This window comes from Seriola dumerili, unplaced genomic scaffold (genome assembly GCF_002260705.1).
Source record: "Seriola dumerili isolate Sdu_G_001 unplaced genomic scaffold, Sdu_1.0 BDQW01000035.1, whole genome shotgun sequence".
NCBI classification, from domain to species: domain Eukaryota; kingdom Metazoa; phylum Chordata; class Actinopteri; order Carangiformes; family Carangidae; genus Seriola; species Seriola dumerili.
Window position 1 is genome coordinate 2,237,086 of NW_019174290.1, and position 24,098 is coordinate 2,261,183.

A 24,098-nucleotide genomic window follows, 5' to 3' on the forward strand; every position below is an offset into this window, starting at 1 on the left:
TTGATGGTGGTGGAAAGCGCTGTCTAACACGCTGGTCCAAAATCTCCCATTGGGTTGAGATCTGGTGACTGTGAAGGCCATAGCATATCACTTAATTTTCATACTCATCAAACCATTCACTGACCCCTCGTATCCTATGGATGGAGGAACTGTAATCCAGGAAAAGACCACTCCCGTCAGGATAGAAATGTTTCATCAGAGGATAAAGGCAAGGGTGTAGGTTTGCATATGGACAGTAGGGACATGTCTTAACCAATATTTTGGGAGGACACAACTACCAATATTTGAGTGAACTCCACTATGTTAGGAGTGAAATCATATTAGATCATTCCAAAAGATCATTCTAACGTCACCAGAAAAGTGTCAACTGAGTTTTTTAACCATGTTAATTGGCGTTAACTAGCAAGCTAGCCCTGGGTTCTGTCTTCTGTAGGCTGGCAGTCGGGTTGCCAGAAAGAGTAAACATAAAATGGTTAATATATCAAAGTATGAGTTTAATTTCTGTCGAAAAATCCCATGAAAAAGTCATCATGGTGACATTTTCATTGGTTTTTATTACAATACTATGATGTTGTTATTCCTTACTATGCTATGACATTTTTATGACTTTTTATGCCTTACTATACTGTGACGTTTTATGCCTTACTATACTATGACGTTTTTATGCCTTTTTATGCTTTACTGTACAATGATGTTTTAATTACTTTTGTGCATAAAAAAAATCATAAAAACAACATTGTATAATAAGGCATGCCTTATTATACAATGTTGATTTATTATACAATGTTGTTTTTATTACTTTTTATGCCTTATTATACTATGATGTTTGTATGCCTTTTGATGCCTAACTATACTATGGCATTTTTGTTACATCTTATGCCTTACTATTCTATGATGGTTGTATGCCTTTTAATGCCTTACTATACTATGACATTCTTATGACTTTTTATGCCTTACTATGGTACTACGTTTTTATCCCAGTTTATGTCTTACAATGCTATGAGATTTTTGTTACTTTTTGTGCCTTACTATACTATTACATTCTTATGAATTCTTCTGCCTTATTATGCCTTGTCCAAGATAAGGACAATACTGGACAACTCTTCACACCCTCTCTCTGACATGCTGGTCAGCCACAGTAGGAAGTTTAGCCAGAGACTTATTTCTCAATGTTGCACCGCAAAGCACCACAGAAGATAATTCCTGCCTGTGGCCATCAATCTAACCAACTCTTCCCTTTGAGAACTGATCAGTCAATTTTGGTGCAATAATCCGATTGCAATTCTAATTCAATTTGTACAAATTTCTAACTGTAAATGGCATGTAAATATTAACTATGTATAGACTGTTTATTACTGACAAGGTGTATCTTTTGTATATATATATATATATATATATATATATATATGTATGGGTGGTTATATTGTTATTATCATTTTTAATGTATTTTGTATATGTGGAATGGAACACTGCAAAATGACAATTTCCCACAACAGATTAATAAAGTATTTCTGATTCTGATTATACTATGACGTTTTTATGCCTTTTTATGCCATACTATACAATGACGTTTTATGACTTTTTATGCCTTATAATACAATATCGTTTTTATTACATTTTATGTCTTATGAGACAATGTTGTTTTTATTACATTTTATGCCTTACTATACTATGATGCCTGTATACCTTTTAATATCTTACTAAACTATGATGGTTTTAGGACTTTTTATACCTTACTCTACTAGGATATTTCTATGCCGTCCTATGCTATGACGTTTATTGACATTTTTATTCTTAACTATACTATTGCGGTTTTTGACATCTTTATGCCCTACTATAATATGACATTTTTTGACATTTTCATTCCGTTCCATACTATGGCTTTTTATGGCATACTATACTATGACGTTTATTGACAATTTTATGACATACTATACTTTGATGTTTTTTGTCATTTTTATGCCTTACTATTCTATGACTTTTAATACCGTAGTATACTATGATGTTATCATGCTTTAGTATACTAAAGTTTATGAAAGGGCAGCAAAGTGGTACAATGGTTACAGCTGTTGCTTCAAGTTAAGAAGGTTCTGGGTTCGAATCCCAGGCAAGGATCCATTCTCCATGGAATATTCATGTTCACCCTGCACGTGTGTCGACATTGTTCGGTTAATCTGGTTTCCTCCTGCAATCCAGAGATGTGCATTATGGTTAATTTTATACTTTACGATACTATGATGGATTTTGAGATTTTTGTGCTATACTATACTATGACGGTTTTTGACATTTTCAATCTGTACCATACTATGACTTTTCATGCCATACCATACAATGACGGTTTTTGATGTTTTTATGCCTTACTATACTGTGACATTTTTTGAAATTTTTAAGCCTTACTATACTATGACATTTTTATGCCATACTATACTATATTGTTTTTTGGCATTTTTATGCCACACTATACTATGACATTTTTTTTACATTTTTATGCCATACTATGCTATGATGTTTTTTGTAATTTTTATGCCTTGATGGTTTTTGACATTTTTATACCTTACTATACTGTGACTATTTTTTGACATTTTTATGCCTTACTATATTAGGACCTTTTTATGCCATACTATACTGTGACATTTTTATGCCATACTATTCTATGATGGTTTTTGACATTTTCAATCCGTACCATAATATGACATTTTTTGACATTTTTATGCCTTACTATACTATGATGTTTTTATGCCATACTATACTATGAAGGTTTTTGACATTTTCTGTCTGTATCATACTATGACCTTTCATGCCAAACCATACAATGACGGTTTTGACATTTTTATGCCTTACTATACTATGACATTTTTATGCCTTACTATACTGTGACATTTTTATGCCTTACTATACTGACATTTTTATGCTATAATATACTATGACATTTTATGACATTTTTATGACATATTGTACAATTATTTTTTTTTTATGTCTTACTATAGTATGCATTTATTGACAATTTTATGTCATACTATACTTTGATGTTTTTTGACATTTTTATGCCTTACTATTCTATGACTTTTAATACCGTAGTATACTATGATGTTATCATGCTTTAGTATACTAAAGTTTATGAAAGGGCAGCAAAGTGGTACAATGGTTACAGCTGTTGCTTCAAGTTAAGAAGGTTCTGGGTTCGAATCCCAGGCAAAGGTCCATTCTGCATGGAGTATTCATGTTCACCCTGCACGTGTGTGGGCATTGTTCAGTAAATCTGGTTTCCTCCTGCAATCCAGAGATGTGCATTATGGTAAATTGGCAACTCAAAATTCTTGACATTTTTAAGCCTTACGATTCTATGATGTTTTTTGACATTTTTATACTATACTATACTATGACGATTTTTGACATTTTTAGTCCATGCCATACTATGACTTTTTATTCAATACCATACAATGACGTTTATTGGCATTTTTCTGCAATATTATGCTATGACGTTTTTTGGCATTTTTATGCCTAATTACATTATTTCATGTCATACCTTGCCATACTATGACATTTATATGACCTTTTATGCCTTAATATAGTATGATTTTTTTTCACATTTGATGCCATACTATACTAAGACGTTATTTAGCATTTTTATGGCTGATTATATTATTTCATGTCATGCCTTGCCATGCTGTGACGTTTTTATGACCTTCTATGCCGTACTATACTTAGATGTTTTTTGGCATTTTTATGCCTCACTATACAATCTTGTTTGGTGCCTGACCATACTATGACGTATATATGACATTTTATCCCGTAATATACCATGAAGTTTTTTGGCATTTTTCTGCCATACTATACTTAGATGTTTTTTGGCATTTTTATGCCCTACTATACAATCTTGTTTGATGCCTGACCATACTATGACGTTTTTATGACCTTTTATGCCTCAATATACTATGATGTTTTTTTGACGTTTTATGCCATACTATACTATGATGTTTTTTTGACATTTTTATGCCATACTATACTTAGGGTTTTTTTGGCATTTGTATGCCTCAATATAATATCCTGTCTGATGCCTGACCATACTATGATGTTTTTATGACCTTTTATGCCTCAATATACTATGACGTTTTTTGGCATTTTTATGCCATACTATACTTAGGGTTTTTTTGGCATTTGTATGCCTCAATATAATATCCTGTCTGATGCCTGACCATACTATGATGTTTTTATGCCCTTTTATGCCTTAATATAGTATGATGTTTTTTTGACGTCTTTTGCCATACTATACTATGACGTTTTTTGGCATTTTTATGCCATACTATACTTAGGGTTTTTTTGGCATTTGTATGCCTCAATATAATATCCTGTCTGATGCCTGACCATACTATTATGTTTTTATGACCTTTTATACCTTAATATAGTATGATGTTTTTTTTGACGTTTTATGCCATACTATACTATGACGTTTTTTTAGCATTTTTGGCCATACAATACTTAGATGTTTTTTGGCATTTTTATGCCCTTCNATACTTAGGGTTTTTTTGGCATTTTTATGCCTTAATATAATATCCTGTCTGATGCCTGACCATACTATTATGTTTTTATGACCTTTTATACCTTAATATAGTATGATGTTTTTTTTGACGTTTTATGCCATACTATACTATGACGTTTTTTTGGCATTTTTATGCCATACTAAACTTAGGGTTTTTTTGGCATTTTTATGCCTTAATATGATATCCTGTCTGATGCCTGACCAGACTATTATGTTTTTATGACCTTTTATGCCTTGATATACAATAGTGTTTTTTTGACGTTTTATGCCATACTATCCTATGACGTTTTTTGGCATTTTTATGCCATACTAAACTTAGGGTTTTTTTGGCATTTTTATGCCTTAATATAAAATCCTGTCTGATGCCTGACCATACTATTACGCTTTTATGACTTTTTATGCCTGAATATACAATAGTGTTTTTTTGACGTTTTATGCCATACTATCCTATGACGTTTTTTGGCATTTTTATGCCATACTAAACTTAGGGTTTTTTTGGCATTTTTATGCCTTAATATAAAATCCTGTCTGATGCCTGACCATACTATTACGCTTTTATGACTTTTTATGCCTGAATATACAATAGTGTTTTTTTGACGTTTTATGCCATACTATCCTATGACGTTTTTTGGCATTTTTATGCCATACTAAACTTAGGGTTTTTTTGGCATTTTTATGCCTTAATATAAAATCCTGTCTGATGCCTGACCATACTATTACGCTTTTATGACTTTTTATGCCTGAATATACAATAGTGTTTTTTTGACGTTTTATGCCATACTATCCTATGACGTTTTTTGGCATTTTTATGCCATACTAAACTTAGGGTTTTTTTGGCATTTTTATGCCTTAATATAAAATCCTGTCTGATGCCTGACCATACTATTACGCTTTTATGACTTTTTATGCCTGAATATACAATAGTGTTTTTTTGACGTTTTATGCCATACTATCCTATGACGTTTTTTGGCATTTTTATGCCATACTAAACTTAGGGTTTTTTTGGCATTTTTATGCCTTAATATAAAATCCTGTCTGATGCCTGACCATACTATTACGCTTTTATGACTTTTTATGCCTGAATATACAATAGTGTTTTTTTGACGTTTTATGCCATACTATCCTATGACGTTTTTTGGCATTTTTATGCCATACTAAACTTAGGGTTTTTTTGGCATTTTTATGCCTTAATATAAAATCCTGTCTGATGCCTGACCATACTATTACGCTTTTATGACTTTTTATGCCTGAATATACAATAGTGTTTTTTTGACGTTTTATGCCATACTATCCTATGACGTTTTTTGGCATTTTTATGCCATACTAAACTTAGGGTTTTTTTGGCATTTTTATGCCTTAATATAAAATCCTGTCTGATGCCTGACCATACTATTACGCTTTTATGACTTTTTATGCCTGAATATACAATAGTGTTTTTTTGACGTTTTATGCCATACTATCCTATGACGTTTTTTGGCATTTTTATGCCATACTAAACTTAGGGTTTTTTTGGCATTTTTATGCCTTAATATAAAATCCTGTCTGATGCCTGACCATACTATTACGCTTTTATGACTTTTTATGCCTGAATATACAATAGTGTTTTTTTGACGTTTTATGCCATACTATCCTATGACGTTTTTTGGCATTTTTATGCCATACTAAACTTAGGGTTTTTTTGGCATTTTTATGCCTTAATATAAAATCCTGTCTGATGCCTGACCATACTATTACGCTTTTATGACTTTTTATGCCTGAATATACAATAGTGTTTTTTTGACGTTTTATGCCATACTATCCTATGACGTTTTTTGGCATTTTTATGCCATACTAAACTTAGGGTTTTTTTGGCATTTTTATGCCTTAATATAAAATCCTGTCTGATGCCTGACCATACTATTACGCTTTTATGACTTTTTATGCCTGAATATACAATAGTGTTTTTTTGACGTTTTATGCCATACTATCCTATGACGTTTTTTGGCATTTTTATGCCATACTAAACTTAGGGTTTTTTTGGCATTTTTATGCCTTAATATAAAATCCTGTCTGATGCCTGACCATACTATTACGTTTTTATGACTTTTTATGCCTGAATATACAATAGTGTTTTTTTGACGTTTTATGCCATACTATACTATGACGTTTTTTGGCATTTTTATGCAATACTACACTTAGGGTTTTTTTGGCATTTTTATGCCTTAATATGATATCCTGTCAGATGCCTGACCACACTATTATGTTTTTATGACCTTTTATGCCTTGACATAGTATGATGTTTTTTTGACATTTTATGCCATACTATACTATGACGTTTTGTAGAATTTTTATACCCTACTATACTTAGGGTTTTTTTTGGCATTTTTATGTCTTAATATAATATCCTGTCTGATGCCTGACCTTACTATTAGGTTTTTATGACCTTTTATGCCTTAATATAGTATGATGTTTTTTTGACGTTTTATGCCATACTACACTATGACAATTTGTGGCATTTTTATACCATACTATACTATCCTGTCTGATGCCTGACCTTACTATTACGTTTTTATGACCTTTTATGCCTTAATATAGTATGATGTTTTTTTGACATTTCATGCCATACTATTCTATGACGTTTTTTGGCATTTTTATGCCATACTTTACTTTGCTGTTTTTTGTCAATTTTATTCCTTGCTATACAATTTTGTCTCATGCCTTGCCATACTATGATGTTTTTATGACCTTTTATGCCTCAATATACTATGACGTTTTTTGGCATTTTTATGCCATACTATACTTAGATGTTTTTTGTCATTTTTATGCCTCTCTATACTATCGTGTTTGATGCCTGCCCATACTATGACGTTTTTATGACCTTTTATGCCTCAATATACTATGACGTTTTTTGGCATTTTTATGCCATACTATACTTAGATGTTTTTTGTCATTTTTATGCCTCTCTATACTATCGTGTTTGATGCCTGCCCATACTATGACGTTTTTATGACCTTTTATGCCTCAATATACTATGACGTTTTTTGGCATTTTTATGCCATACTATACTTAGATGTTTTTTGTCATTTTTATGCCTCTCTATACTATCGTGTTTGATGCCTGCCCATACTATGACGTTTTTATGACCTTTTATGCCTCAATATACTATGACGTTTTTTGGCATTTTTATGCCATACTATACTTAGATGTTTTTTGTCATTTTTATGCCTCTCTATACTATCGTGTTTGATGCCTGCCCATACTATGACGTTTTTATGACCTTTTATGCCTCAATATACTATGACGTTTTTTGGCATTTTTATGCCATACTATACTTAGATGTTTTTTGTCATTTTTATGCCTCTCTATACTATCGTGTTTGATGCCTGCCCATACTATGACGTTTTTATGACCTTTTATGCCTCAATATACTATGACGTTTTTTGGCATTTTTATGCCATACTATACTTAGATGTTTTTTGTCATTTTTATGCCTCTCTATACTATCGTGTTTGATGCCTGCCCATACTATGACGTTTTTATGACCTTTTATGCCTCAATATACTATGACGTTTTTTGGCATTTTTATGCCATACTATACTTAGATGTTTTTTGTCATTTTTATGCCTCTCTATACTATCGTGTTTGATGCCTGCCCATACTATGACGTTTTTATGACCTTTTATGCCTCAATATACTATGACGTTTTTTGGCATTTTTATGCCATACTATACTTAGATGTTTTTTGTCATTTTTATGCCTCTCTATACTATCGTGTTTGATGCCTGCCCATACTATGACGTTTTTATGACCTTTTATGCCTCAATATACTATGACGTTTTTTGGCATTTTTATGCCATACTATACTTAGATGTTTTTTGTCATTTTTATGCCTCTCTATACTATCGTGTTTGATGCCTGCCCATACTATGACGTTTTTATGACCTTTTATGCCTCAATATACTATGACGTTTTTTGGCATTTTTATGCCATACTATACTTAGATGTTTTTTGTCATTTTTATGCCTCTCTATACTATCGTGTTTGATGCCTGCCCATACTATGACGTTTTTATGACCTTTTATGCCTCAATATACTATGACGTTTTTTGGCATTTTTATGCCATACTATACTTAGATGTTTTTTGTCATTTTTATGCCTCTCTATACTATCGTGTTTGATGCCTGCCCATACTATGACGTTTTTATGACCTTTTATGCCTCAATATACTATGACGTTTTTTGGCATTTTTATGCCATACTATACTTAGATGTTTTTTGTCATTTTTATGCCTCTCTATACTATCGTGTTTGATGCCTGCCCATACTATGACGTTTTTATGACCTTTTATGCCTCAATATACTATGACGTTTTTTGGCATTTTTATGCCATACTATACTTAGATGTTTTTTGTCATTTTTATGCCTCTCTATACTATCGTGTTTGATGCCTGCCCATACTATGACGTTTTTATGACCTTTTATGCCTCAATATACTATGACGTTTTTTGGCATTTTTATGCCATACTATACTTAGATGTTTTTTGTCATTTTTATGCCTCTCTATACTATCGTGTTTGATGCCTGCCCATACTATGACGTTTTTATGACCTTTTATGCCTCAATATACTATGACGTTTTTTGGCATTTTTATGCCATACTATACTTAGATGTTTTTTGTCATTTTTATGCCTCTCTATACTATCGTGTTTGATGCCTGCCCATACTATGACGTTTTTATGACCTTTTATGCCTCAATATACTATGACGTTTTTTGGCATTTTTATGCCATACTATACTTAGATGTTTTTTGTCATTTTTATGCCTCTCTATACTATCGTGTTTGATGCCTGCCCATACTATGACGTTTTTATGACCTTTTATGCCTCAATATACTATGACGTTTTTTGGCATTTTTATGCCATACTATACTTAGATGTTTTTTGTCATTTTTATGCCTCTCTATACTATCGTGTTTGATGCCTGCCCATACTATGACGTTTTTATGACCTTTTATGCCTCAATATACTATGACGTTTTTTGGCATTTTTATGCCATACTATACTTAGATGTTTTTTGTCATTTTTATGCCTCTCTATACTATCGTGTTTGATGCCTGCCCATACTATGACGTTTTTATGACCTTTTATGCCTCAATATACTATGACGTTTTTTGGCATTTTTATGCCATACTATACTTAGATGTTTTTTGTCATTTTTATGCCTCTCTATACTATCGTGTTTGATGCCTGCCCATACTATGACGTTTTTATGACCTTTTATGCCTCAATATACTATGACGTTTTTTGGCATTTTTATGCCATACTATACTTAGATGTTTTTTGTCATTTTTATGCCTCTCTATACTATCGTGTTTGATGCCTGCCCATACTATGACGTTTTTATGACCTTTTATGCCTCAATATACTATGACGTTTTTTGGCATTTTTATGCCATACTATACTTAGATGTTTTTTGTCATTTTTATGCCTCTCTATACTATCGTGTTTGATGCCTGCCCATACTATGACGTTTTTATGACCTTTTATGCCTCAATATACTATGACGTTTTTTGGCATTTTTATGCCATACTATACTTAGATGTTTTTTGTCATTTTTATGCCTCTCTATACTATCGTGTTTGATGCCTGCCCATACTATGACGTTTTTATGACCTTTTATGCCTCAATATACTATGACGTTTTTTGGCATTTTTATGCCATACTATACTTAGATGTTTTTTGTCATTTTTATGCCTCTCTATACTATCGTGTTTGATGCCTGCCCATACTATGACGTTTTTATGACCTTTTATGCCTCAATATACTATGACGTTTTTTGGCATTTTTATGCCATACTATACTTAGATGTTTTTTGTCATTTTTATGCCTCTCTATACTATCGTGTTTGATGCCTGACCATACTATGACGTTTTTATGACCTTTTATTCCTCAATATACTATAATGTATTTTTGACGTTTTATACCATGCTATATACTATGACGTTTTTTGGCATTTTTTTGCTTAATTATATTATTTTGTTTCATGCCTTGCCATACTATGACGTTATTAAGACCTTTTATGCCTTAATATACAATAATTTTTTTTTGGCGTTTTATGCCATACTATACTATGACGTTTTTTGCCATTTTTATGCCATACTATACTTACATGTTTTTTGGCATTTTTATGCCTCACTATACTATCTTTTTTGATGCCTGACCATACTATGACGTTTTTATGACCTTTTATGCCTTAATATACAATAATGTTTTTTTGACTTTTTACGTCATACTATACTATGACGTTTTTGGCATTTTTATGCCATACTATAGTTAGGGTTTTTTTTGGCATTTTCATGCCTTAATATAATATTCTGTCTCATGCCTTGCCATACTATGATGTTTTTATGACCTATTATGCCTTAATATAATATGATGATTTTTTGATATTTTTTGCCATACTATACTATGACGTTTTTTGACATTTTTATGCCATACTATACTTAGATGTTTTTTGTCATTTTTATGCCTCACTATACTATCTTGTTTGATGCCTGACCATACTATAATGTTTTTATGACCTTTTATGCCTCAATATACTATGACGTTTTTTGGCATTTTTTTGCTTAATTATATTATTTTGTCTCATGCCTTGCCATACTATGACGTTTTTTTGACCTTTTATGCCTTAATATACAATAGTGTTTTTTTGACGTTTTATGCCATACTATACTATGACGTTTTTTGGCATTTTTATGCAATACTATACTTAGGGTTTTTTTGGCATTTTTATGCCTTAATATAATATCCTGTCTGATGCCTGACCACACTATTATGTTTTTATGACCTTTTATGCCTTGATATAGTATGACGTTTTTTTGACGTTTTTTGCCATACTATACTATGAGGTTTTTTGCCATTTTTATGCCATACTATACTTAGGGGTTTTTTTGGCATTTTTATGCCTTAATATAATATCTTGTCTGATGCCTGACCATACTATTACGTTTTTATGACCTTTTATGCCTTAATATAGTATGATGTTTTTTTGACGTTTTATGCCATACTATACTATGGCTTTTTTCTGCATTTTTATGCCATACTATACTTAGATGTTTTTTGTCATTTTTATGCCTCACTAAACTATCGTGTTTGATGCCTGACCATACTATGACGTTTTTATGACCTTTTATTCCTCAATATACTATAATGTATTTTTGACGTTTTATACCATGCTATATACTATGACGTTTTTTGGCATTTTTTTGCTTAATTATATTATTTTGTCTCATGCCTTGCCATACTATGACGTTATTAAGACCTTTTATGCCTTAATATACAATAATGTTTTTTTGACTTTTTATGTCATACTATACTATGACGTTTTTGGCATTTTTAAGCCATACTATAGTTAGGGTTTTTTTTGGCATTTTCATGCCTTAATATAATATTCTGTCTGATGCCTGACCACACTATTATGTTTTTATGACCTTTTATGCCTTGATATAGTATGATGTTTTTTTGACGTTTTATGCCATACTATACTATGACGTTTTTTGCCATTTTTATGCCATACTATACTTAGATGTTTTTTGTCATTTTTATGCCTCACTATACTATCTTGTTTGATGCCTGACCATACTATGACGTTTTTATGACCTTTTATGCCTTAATATACAACAATGTTTTTTTGACATTTTATGCCATACTATACTATGACATTTTTTGGCATTTTTATGCAATACTATACTTAGGGTTTTTTTGGCATTTTTATGCCTTAATATAATATCCTGTCTGATGCCTGACCACACTATTATGTTTTTATGACCTTTTATGCCTTGATATAGTATGACGTTTTTTTGACGTTTTTTGCCATACTATACTATGAGGTTTTTTGCCATTTTTATGCCATACTATACTTAGGGTTTTTTTTGGCATTTTTATGCCTTAATATAATATCTTGTCTGATGCCTGACCATACTATTACGTTTTTATGACCTTTTATGCCTTAATATAGTATGATGTTTTTTTGACGTTTTATGCCATACTATACTATGGCTTTTTTCTGCATTTTTATGCCATACTATACTTAGATGTTTTTTGTCATTTTTATGCCTCACTAAACTATCGTGTTTGATGCCTGACCATACTATGACGTTTTTATGACCTTTTATGCCTCAATATACTATAATGTATTTTTGACGTTTTATGCCATGCTACATACTATGACGTTTTTTGGCATTTTTTTTTGCTTAATTATATCATCTTGCCTCATGCTTGCTATACTATGACGTTATTAAGACCTTTTATGCCTTAATATACAATAATTTTTATTTGACTTTTTATCTCATACTATACTATGACGTTTTTTGGCATTTTTATGCTATACTATAGTTAGGGTTTTTTTTGGCATTTTTATGCCTTAATATAATATCCTGTCTGATGCCTGACCATACTATTTTGTTTTTATGACCTTTTATGCCTTAATATAGTATGATGTTTTTTTGACGTTTTATGCCATACTATACTATGACGTATTTTTGCATTTTTATGCCATACTATACTTAGATGTTTTTTGTCATTTTTATGCCTCACTATACTATCTTGTTTGATGCCTGACCATACTATGACGTTTTTATGAACTTTTATTGCCTTGATATAGTATGATGTTTTTTTGACGTTTTATGCCATACTATACTATGACGTTTTTTGGCATTTTTATGCAATACTATACTTAGGGTTTTTTTGACATTTTTTTGCTTAATTATATTATTTTGTTTCATGCCTTGCCATACTATGACGTTATTAAGACCTTTTATGCCTTAATATACAATAATGTTTTTTTGACGTTTTATACCATGCTATATACTATGACGTTTTTAGGCATTTTTTTGCTTAATTATATTATTTTGTCTCATGCCTTGCCATACTATGACGTTATTAAGACCTTTTATGCCTTAATATAGTATGATGTTTTTTTGACGTTTTATGCCATACTATACTATGACTTTTTTTTGCATTTTTATGCCATACTATAGTTAGGGGTTTTTTTGGCATTTTTTATGCCTTAATATAATATCCTGTCCAATGCCTGACCATACTATTATGTTTTTATGACCTTTTATGCCTTAATATAATATCCTGTCTGATGCCTGACCATACTATGACGTTTTTATGACCTTTTATGCCTTAATATAATATCCTGTCTGATGCCTGACCATACTATGACGTTTTTATGACCTTTTATGCCTTAATATAATATCCTGTCTGATGCCTGACCATACTATGACGTTTTTATGACCTTTTATGCCTTAATATAGTCTGATGATTTTTTGACATTTTATGCCATACTATACTATGACGTTTTGGGGCATTTTTATGCCATACTATACTATGACGTTTTGTGGCATTTTTATGCCATACTATAGTTAAGGGTTTTTTTTGGCATTTTTATGCCTTAATATAATATCCTGTCTGATGCCTGACCATACTATTATGTTTTTATGATCTTTTATGCCTTAATATAGTCTGATGATTTTTTGACATTTTATGCCATACTATACTATGACGTTTTTTTTGCATTTTTATGCCATACTATACTTAGTTTGTTTTTGGCATTTTTTTGCCTTATTATATTATTTTGTCTCATGCCTTGCCATACTATGACGTTATTAAGACCTTTTATGCCTTAATATACAATAATGTTTTTTTGACGTTTTATGCCATACTATACTTAGGGTTTTTTTTGGCATTTTTATACCTTAATATAATATCCTGTCTGATGCCTGACCATACTATTATGTTTTTATGACCTTTTATGCCTTAATATAGTATGATGTTTTTTTGACGTTTTATGCCATACTATACTATGACTTTTTTTTGCATTTTTATGCCATACTATACTTAGATGTTTTTTGTCATTTTTATGCCTCACTATACTATCTTGTTTGATGCCTGACCATACTATGACGTTTTTATGACCTTTTATGCCTCAATATACTATAATGTATTTTTGACGTTTTATGCCATGCTATATACTATGACGTTTTTTGGCATTTTTTTTGCTTAATTATATTATCTTGTCTCATGCTTGCTATACTATGACGTTATTAAGACCTTTTATGCCTTAATATACAATAATGTTTTTTTGACTTTTTATGTCATACTATACTATGACGTTTTTTGGCATTTTCATGCCATACTATAGTTAGGGTTTTTTTTGGCATTTTTATGCCTTAATATAATATCCTGTCTGATGCCTGACCATACTATTATGTTTTTATGACCTTTTATGCCTTAATATAGTATGATGTTTTTTTGACGTTTTATGCCATACTATACTATGACGTTTTTTTGCATTTTTATGCCACACTATACTTAGATGTTTTTTGTCATTTTTATGCCTCACTATACTATCTTGTTTGATGCCTGACCATACTATCACGTTTTTATGAACTTTTAGGCCTTAATAGATAATAATGTTTTTTTGACGTTTTATGCCATACATGCATTTTATGACATTTTTATGCCGTACAATATTGTGACAATTCTATGCCATTCTATACTTTCACGTTTTTATGCCTCACTATAGTATTACTATGCTATACTATACCTAACATTTCTATGCCTTTTTATGTCTTACTATACTATGATTTTTTAATGCCTTAATATACTCTGACATTTTTATGACTTTTTATTCCTTACTATAGTTTTTATTACTTTTTACGCCTTACTATAACATGACATCTTTATGCCTTAGTATACTATCACTTATGACATACATAAAACATATATGTCCCTGTGTGAAGATTGATTTTACCATATTTTTCACCTATAAGAGGATATATGTCTATGATATATATACATCCTCTTGATATATGAAGAACTTTTATCGTTTATACATACATGAAATACCCATAGTAAAATGCAACTATATTTATTTATAAATCAACATTCTTATTAAAATTCTATATTTTTGTGTATCATTTTTGTAATAATTTTCTTACTAGATTTAAACATACCTGTCTATCTTTTATATTCACGCATATAATATGTACATATACTGACATGCTTTGGTATTGATATTTATTTTATGTAACATGTCTATAATATTAACAGAAATACTAAAATATGTGTTTCTATTAGCTAGACATGTATGTCAATATATGACAATTTCTTACAGGTTCCACGTGTAATTATATATATACAGTATATATATATATATATATATATATATATATATAGGCTATACTTAAAATACATATATGATTTTCCTTCATATGTACATATATTTCATATGGAAATTCAACACATTTACATGTATTGCATTTGTGTATTGGTGTTCCTGAATGTAAATTCAGATCTTGATAAATCAGATGTTAATAAAATGTGTAACTGTTGACTGGTGACACATTCTGATCACATCCTGCAATAATATCTTCACTCACTTGATGAAGATTTGCTCTTCTGTCTTTCCTTATATATGACAGTAATGCATGAGCATCACTGTCATCAAATGTGTGCTGTTGACCACAATTTCTGATCATATTTACTGATGTCTTTCCCACGGATCTAAATGCAGATGTCACTTAATTCACTGTTCCTATTGAAATTTGAAATATGCATTTCTTATATTATATTCATATTTTTCCACTCATTTATTCAGGTTTTTCCTTTAATTTATCACCCATTTATAACATGCCATCAGCGAAACATGGCTACAAATTCTGTTCCCTGAATGCAACATCTGGAGGCCTCAGTCGATAGGCTACAGTTCATGTCGTCACACCAGGAAACAGGAGGCTGAGTTCAGTAGTATCTCGAGATTTATGCTGTCCTGTGGTGTTTTTCAAAACTGTTCATTTATTACAGTACTTCACTTCAATGTCTTTCTGTATGTATTTCTGTATTTCTGAATAAGTTTAAATCAGTTCACAAAGTTCTGTTAATTGAGCAAAAAAAATACAAGAACGTGTAGCCCAGTCTCAAAATAAGTTAAGATAATAAATCATACAATTTACAGCCACTGAAAACGTATACAGCACTGTATGCGTAGAGATTATATTTCATTATGTAGTATATTATGCTACAGTTAATAATGATAAATAAAAACGGTCCAATTACTTGACAGGTTTGGTTTAATATCACAGATTCCAGCTATTTTCAGCAACCTGTTTATGGTGGCATTTCCCTGATCCCAACCCTGAGAACATGTGGTGTCTGCAGTGAAGCTGGTTTGCCCACCTCAGATTTTTTTCTTTAGTTCTTTCTTTTTTTTTTTATCTCTACCCTCTGTTTATAAACATGGAAAGAACAAGATGGTTCAAAAACTTGGATTATGGATCTGTGAAGGAGCGGGAGCACATGGGCAATAAACGAACAAAAACTGAACAGACCATCCACTGGAGTGCGCTGCTGGGAAATAAAACTAAAAAAGGGAGATAAGTTACATAAACACACAGTAATACTGCACATATAGTGCAACTTCATGCACTTTATCACAGAAACATCTGGTCAAAAATTAACTTATTGTCTGGTTGATAGCTCGATGAACCTGCCTCACCTTTAAGAGCATTGTTTAATCAGACCTGGAAATTTAAAATAAATTTAAGTCCCACATTATGTACAAAGGTGGAGAGAAATAACAACACCTGCAGAATATAGTAAAAGGCATTGCAATCAGCCTGCACCAAATGTTACTTGCTTTTGTAAAACTTTTGTTCATTGGTGAAGTGTTGCTTTAACTCCTACGATTTACCTCTATAGGTAACCCTTGAGACCATAGTGAGTAGTGCTGATGTTTGGCATTCATGGACAGATTATGAGTCAATGGGCTGCTAAGTGCAGATGTGTAAAATGTTCCCCAACCACAGACTGAAAACATACTCTTTTTGGTCGTTTTGCATGTCTTTGTGCATCTGGATTCAGTTGTTTTGCATCTCCTTTTGGTTGTTTTGTGTGTGTTTTAGTAGTCTTGCATCACTGAAGTTACTTACTAGTGTCTTTTTTAATGTTTTTTTTTTCATATTTTTGCTCATTCTTTGTCAAGCTGGTCATTTAGCATGTCTTTATTGTGATTTTGTGTCTACTTGTTTAGTGGCTGTTGACATTTTTCCATCTCTTTGTACTTGTTTTACAACTCTTTTAGCCGTTTTATGTCTCCTTGTGCTCATTTTGCATCTTTTTCTTTGTTGCTGTTTTATGTTTATGTTTTATCTTATTATATTTTGTGTTTCTTTGTAGTTGTTTGACAAACACTTCACCTGCTCCAGGAGCCCCGTCTCCTTTGGCCCCTGCGCCTGTGCCCAGTTTACTCAATCAATAATCTATCCATGGTGGCTGTATAGTATATTGTAAGATGTTATTTTGTCCACATGACATGAGCCCATACTTCAGACAGCCGCTGTGCTCTATATGTTTAACTTACTAGTGAAGAAACAGTCCTCATATTTTCAAAACTTCTCTTGTCTGTATCTAAAGGTCTATGTCATACTACTTATTATATAGCCACATTTTAATCACTTGCAACACCTACAAATTGCATGTTGCTATAACAGCAATTAACTTACATGTAAGAATAACAGGAGAAAAATCCATACTATGCTTTATTATTAACACAGGCTTAAAAATATAGATACATAGCTTTTTCAGAGTTTGGGCTGAATATTAATAAGAAAGACACTTTAACAGGAACAAAAAAGAGAAGCAACTGATCCAGAGGTACACAGAATTGTACAATGTGTTTGGTTAGTTCAAATCAGACATGATAAGTCAGTATGCAACACAAGTAAAATGTTAAAATGACAATCTTTCATCTTGTTGGTTTTTAGCTGGAGGTTTCGGAACGTGGCACCAGCTTCAGTTTGATTGGTCGTTTCGGCGAAATCAGACCCTGGATGTCCATTTCTAAGGGGATCTGGCAGGAAATTTTGTGAAGAGAGAAAGAGAAAGAGAAAAATAGAATTAGATTTGGTATTGGACATTTTAGCTCAGTTTCAGTAATATATTAAATGTTTACAAATCAATCTGTTGTGTCATCTTTTGATGTTTAGACTGACAGACAGGAAATTTAATTTCATAAATATATCAAGATTATAAATAAGATTACTCATACACCATAAAAAAAAACAATAACATGCAGTGTGTAAAGATAAACATCTGTTGTCTCACCTCTGTCTCCTTACACACAGCGAAGCTGTGCCTCTGGAGGATCTCCACCATTGCAAGTTTCATCATCACCAGAGCAAATCGCATCCCAATGCAGTTCCTAGGCCCTGCTCCGAAAGGCATGTATGTGTAGGGGTCAATAGTCTCCTTGTTTTCCTTGCTGAACCTGAGGATACACATACAGACAAATGTTAACGAACAGAAATGAGGCAATCATCTGCAGAGCTCAGGTCCTCTCTGAGGAAGTTTTTAGCATTTACTGGCTGTTTTGGCAAATCTTAATGTATAAATCCTTCTTATACCTCTCAGGTTTGAACTCCTCCGGTTCAGGCCACAGATCGGGGTCCCGGTGCAGGGGCCACGTGGGGACCAAGACAATCATATCTTTTGGAATTACAAGGCCATTTATCTCAACAGATGCTTTGGCCACACGCTCCAGGCGTGGGGCAATGGGATACAGTCGGAGAGACTCATTGATGACACTGTCTAAATACTCCATCTGCATCAGTGCCTGATAATCAACAGGAGCCTACAAAAAAACACAGACACATATATACATGACTATAATGAATTCTTACTCATGACACTCAAACGCAGACCACTGCTCTCTCAGGTAAATGCTGAATAAATACACTGATGGTTGACAAGATACTGCTGCTGATATAGCCTGTAAAATTATAATACTACTACTTTGGTGTGACTACAAATTGTACCATACCATAATCTTTAATTTACTGATTCCAGTAAAAAGAAAAAGGCAACCACCTTCTCATTTTTGTTGTACCTACTGTTGGATTTTAAGACACAGACCATTTGTCAGAGCTCCACTGATCAATTCTTTTCATAGTAATAGAATAGTTTTGGTAAATATGCTTACTCAGAGAGTTAGATCAGAAGATGAACACCACTCTCATGTCTATCCGGTAAATATGAGGCTATAGCCAGCTTGGCGTGGCATTAAAAACAAGCAGCTAACCTGGCTCTGGTTAGAGGTAACAAAATCTGCTAACTATAACTTTTAAAGCTTTAATTAATACAATATACTCTGTCTTGTTTAATCCATACCAAAAACAAACCAACAAGTTGTGGTTTAATGAGGGCTATTTGCTTCCCCTGTTGCCATTCTGTATGATAAGCCAAGGATATGAAGCATGAGTACTGTCGGTCACCATTTTAGGCAAAGAAATTCTGTGTGCAACCTGCCCAGCAATTAGCAGACAGACAATGTTAGCCAACAGCCAGTAAAATTAAACATCTAGCAGCTAATGACTTTTCTCAAGCATTCCAGGAAACCAAGACACAGCTGATTTAAATTCATAGCGTGGCTAGAAACACAATTTCAAATTAATGATAATGTTCTTCCATGTTGCAATTTTGCAATTGTTTACCAACAAATTAGCCATAACAACTTTTAAAGATGTGAGGTCAACATGTTCGTCAGCTTGTTATGGTGTTCCTCTGCCCCCAAGTGGCCAAAAACCAATGAAGGTAGCTTTGAATGAATTACTCTCTGATACCTTGAACTTTGTCCCCTCCTCACTTCCTACGTACCTTGTTAGGGAAAGTAGACTCAATCTCCTCCTGCAGCCGTTTCATGACATGAGGGTTTCTCGCCAGATTGTAAGCCAGGAAAGTCATAGAGCTGCTGCTTGTTTCGTATCCAGCAAAGATGAAAATCATGGCCTGAGAGAGGATTTCATGATCATTTAAACCTGAGGAGATAGAAAGGAGTTGTGATTTAGAATAGCTTCACTTTGAGCTGTCATATGTATGCAGATGGCTGTGTGAGTGTTTATCACCTTTATCCTGGTCTCCCCCCTGGTTTTTCTGGGAGTCAATCATCAGCTGAAGGAAATCCACACGACTCTGAAAGCAGACATCTATGAGGAATTTGATTATATTTCTGAATCTGCTGATACATACATACATACATACATACATACATACATACCTTTAGCTTGCTGGTCTCTCGATTAGACTTGATCTTCTGCAGTGAAGCGTAAAAGAAGTCCGTGACAGAGGCAGGGAAAAAGGAAAACTCTAACTTTTCAAATAAAGGACCCATGAAGGGGAAGAAGGCTGAAAATATATAGAATGAAATGTATTTAGTTCCTAACCAATAAAAAGTTATCTTGAGTTTAAGTTGAATTTGAAACTGTAAAAGCCAAGAAAGCCAGTGAGTGAACTGACTGTAAACATTCACAGTAAGTTACCTAACACAGATGTTTTTGCTTTACCAGCCAGGTGAAGGACAAATTTATAATTAGCTGTATTTTACAAAAGTAAAATGAACACCGTACCAACAATGAGGAAGAGAGGGTTGAAAAGGTCAAACTTCAGCATCTTCTTGATGTTAGTGACAAAGGGATCTGAGGGGTTGTTGAGCGAGTCTATGTCCACACTGAATGCTGTGCTGGTTACGACATCCATACTGTACGGTCCAAAGAACCTAAAGAACACACAAACCCATCAGATATTCTCATCCTTTCAAGCTTACAAATAGTTGATGTAATGCATTTTCTGGGACCATTTCAAATTAATGCAGTTGGAGAGTAGTGAGTGTTCTTACTCCTTCAGCTCTAAGGGCTCATCCTTCTCTGCCGTCTTATTCATGCTGCTGACCAGGTTAGCAGAGTGCCGCTTCATTATGTCAAACATCTGAGGTACAGACAGATGGAGAGGAAAAACAGTCACACATTGACTTGTTGAAATACTACACTGGCACAGAGTTCCTGCTGTTTCTGTTTGTGCTTCCTCTAGATCAGTATTTACCTATGTAGGGGTCAAAACCCCAAAAAGAGTTTCCAGGATGAGTGTGGGAGACTCAAGTGGACAAAACGATAATTTAGGCCTCTAAAAATCCTAAAAATGACGCAGTCCAAGAGGGAAAACATGTTTTGGTTGAACTGATGACAACTACATCTATAGATATAATCTATATCTATCTATAAGGGCTCAAAAGAAGGCATAGCTTCATTTTAAGGTGTCACAAACCAAACAGGTTGGGAACCTCGGCTGTAGAAAGAATCGACTTAAGTTGCAGCTCAGAGCTTGATAGAAAAATATATCATGTTGAACCTGCAACAGAAGCCAGACGAGGCAAAGAGGAGTAGAGGGTCTTACCTCTTTCAGTCTTCCTGAGGTGAAGGAGGGAGAGAGGACACTGCGAATCCTCCTCCACTGATCATCTTCAGCGATGGACACAGCGTCGTACAATTGGCCATTCAGACGGAAGTTCTGTATTAGAGTTAGAAAACATCTGCCGATGAGGGTGAGACTTCAACTAAAAAGCAGCGATCATAATGAGTGAGTGAACGCGTTACATAGTGTGTGTGCGTACTCTGCGGTTGGTGAAGAGAGAGTAACACTCCTTTATCAGAACAGTTTTTATCATGGCAGGGTCCGTGATACACAGCACAGGCTGACGACCATCAAAAATGCTAAATGTGATAAGAAAAGAGCAGAATATGAATATAAAGTTATTAAAACACCAGGTGAGATTTTCATTCTCGTTTTTTTTATTTATTTCCATTTCGGACATACGAGCTCCTCTAAGGACAACAAACAGAAATATCTTCTATACATGCATTAACACTCTGTAGACATAATACTGTTTACATGTATACATGCAGACTTACCCCCATGTTTTCCCATATTTCTTGAAGCACTCTGTGTCAAAGCCAGTGAATCCCTAGGTAGATAATAATAAATGAGATACTTTTACAATATATTCAAATATGTAAATCACTATCAATAATAGTATAAAATTCTGCGGTTTTTACAATTTAAAATCCAGCTCTGATACCATTAAATAACAGTAAAAGAAAGCATTTTTAATTCTTAAAATAATCATCAAAGTACAATGTAGTTTAGCCACCAGTGGTAAAATTCAAACACACATTGTCAAAATTCAATAATACAGCTGAGATACTTCCATCTACATATAAAGAATTTAAGGCATTTAAGGCTTTCTTTCCCCTCTTAATTCTTAACTTTCACTGGGAACAAATTTCTACCAAATATTTCAGTTGTATTTCCTACTAAAACTGTCCTTATGTCTGAGTCAAAAGGATGTTGTTTCTGAAAAGTGCGGCCACTGTTGAATTTTTCAAATGTCATTTTTTTTCACCGTCACCACCTCCATTCACCTATTAATGAGCACAGCTAAGGAAAAGACTTCTGAAGCAATCCTTAAAGGCTGTAGAATTGTGTGACAGATTATGCACTGTCTTCTTAGAGATCTAAACTCTGCAAACACACCTCCTATGGTATATGTACTGTCAAAACCCCATGGTACGCGTAATGATTGCTGACTAGTGACCAGTTATTATAACCAAAAAATAACCAAAGGGGCATTCAATGTTGTCAGCAAGCATAGTTTAGATAGCTATAGAGCAGCTCAGTTCAACTTTATGCCTCAAATTTACTATACAAAACCACTACACATAGACCAGAAACATTAATATAATAAATACATTTAATGTTCCTATTTGGTGTTCTATCATACCAGTATTTGCCTTGCTAAGTCATGTACATATAGCTAACACTAATGTGTACAGTCTCGTAATAATTCCTCCTTTGTTAAGGTTTTAATATTCCATTTGCTTGAACCTCCTATTGTCTTTTTACAGGCTACAGGTTTGTGGTACCATTGACTTGTATTGAGGGTAGGCTGAATAAAAGAAAGACCTCTCTGTATGATGTAATACAGTTCAACAGCACCACAAACTACAGCAACATGAAGGTAGGATTTACTGCAGGACTGTTGTATTAGACTGCATTAGTTTCAGCTAGGTGTGCCTAATAGACTGCCAACTGAGCGTATGCTGTGGGTTACTCTTGCCTCTGCAAAAATTATATTTACCAACCTTTCTATATGCCAGCATAGTGCCGAAAAAAGGGACAGGTGTGGGACCAGGGATGCCCATTCTTTTAAATGTTCCATATGGCCAATAGGCATACCTGCGAAAAACAAAATGAACAAGAGAAGAGAAGAGAAGAGAAGAGAAGAGAAGAGAAGAGAAGAGCAGAGAAGAGAAGAGAAGAGATTTTCATCATATACACTTACAAAAACATGTACAACAACATGTACAAATATACTTGGACACTTACACAAGTATCAATGTGATGAGAGCAACCAGGAGGGTCCATGTCTCAGCGGAGAAATAGAGAAAGTAGCCCATCTCTTCACGTTGCCTCTCCTCTGTCAGTGGTGGAACTGGTTCCCCCGAAACCAATCACGACCAGAGGCTTTTATGTCCTGCTGCACGGACCTGTTGCATAAGTAAGGCAAGTGAGTGAGAGTTCAACCAATGGCAGCAGCCAGAGACATCAGATGAATGATTGACAGAGAGAGAGAGAGAGAGAGAGAGAGAGAGAGAGAGAGAGAGAGAGAGAGAGAAATTTATAATAATC

At 33.3% G+C, this 24,098-nt stretch overlaps 1 protein-coding gene across 1 annotated transcript; it reads right to left on the reverse strand.

Annotated features, from left to right (window-relative positions):
• Positions 1-18,107: 18,107 nt before the first annotated feature.
• On the reverse strand, positions 18,108-23,949 carry LOC111216641 (cytochrome P450 3A40). Its single transcript, XM_022738232.1, has 13 exons — positions 23,796-23,949; positions 23,552-23,645; positions 22,322-22,374; positions 22,024-22,123; positions 21,807-21,920; positions 21,253-21,341; positions 20,984-21,132; positions 20,635-20,762; positions 20,483-20,549; positions 20,235-20,395; positions 18,986-19,212; positions 18,687-18,849; positions 18,108-18,432 (listed from the first exon to the last, which is right to left on the reverse strand). The coding sequence occupies exons 1-13, from the start codon at positions 23,864-23,866 to the stop codon at positions 18,343-18,345; spliced, it is 1,506 nt and encodes a 501-aa protein (XP_022593953.1). The 5' UTR covers positions 23,867-23,949; the 3' UTR covers positions 18,108-18,342.
• Positions 23,950-24,098: the final 149 nt, after the last annotated feature.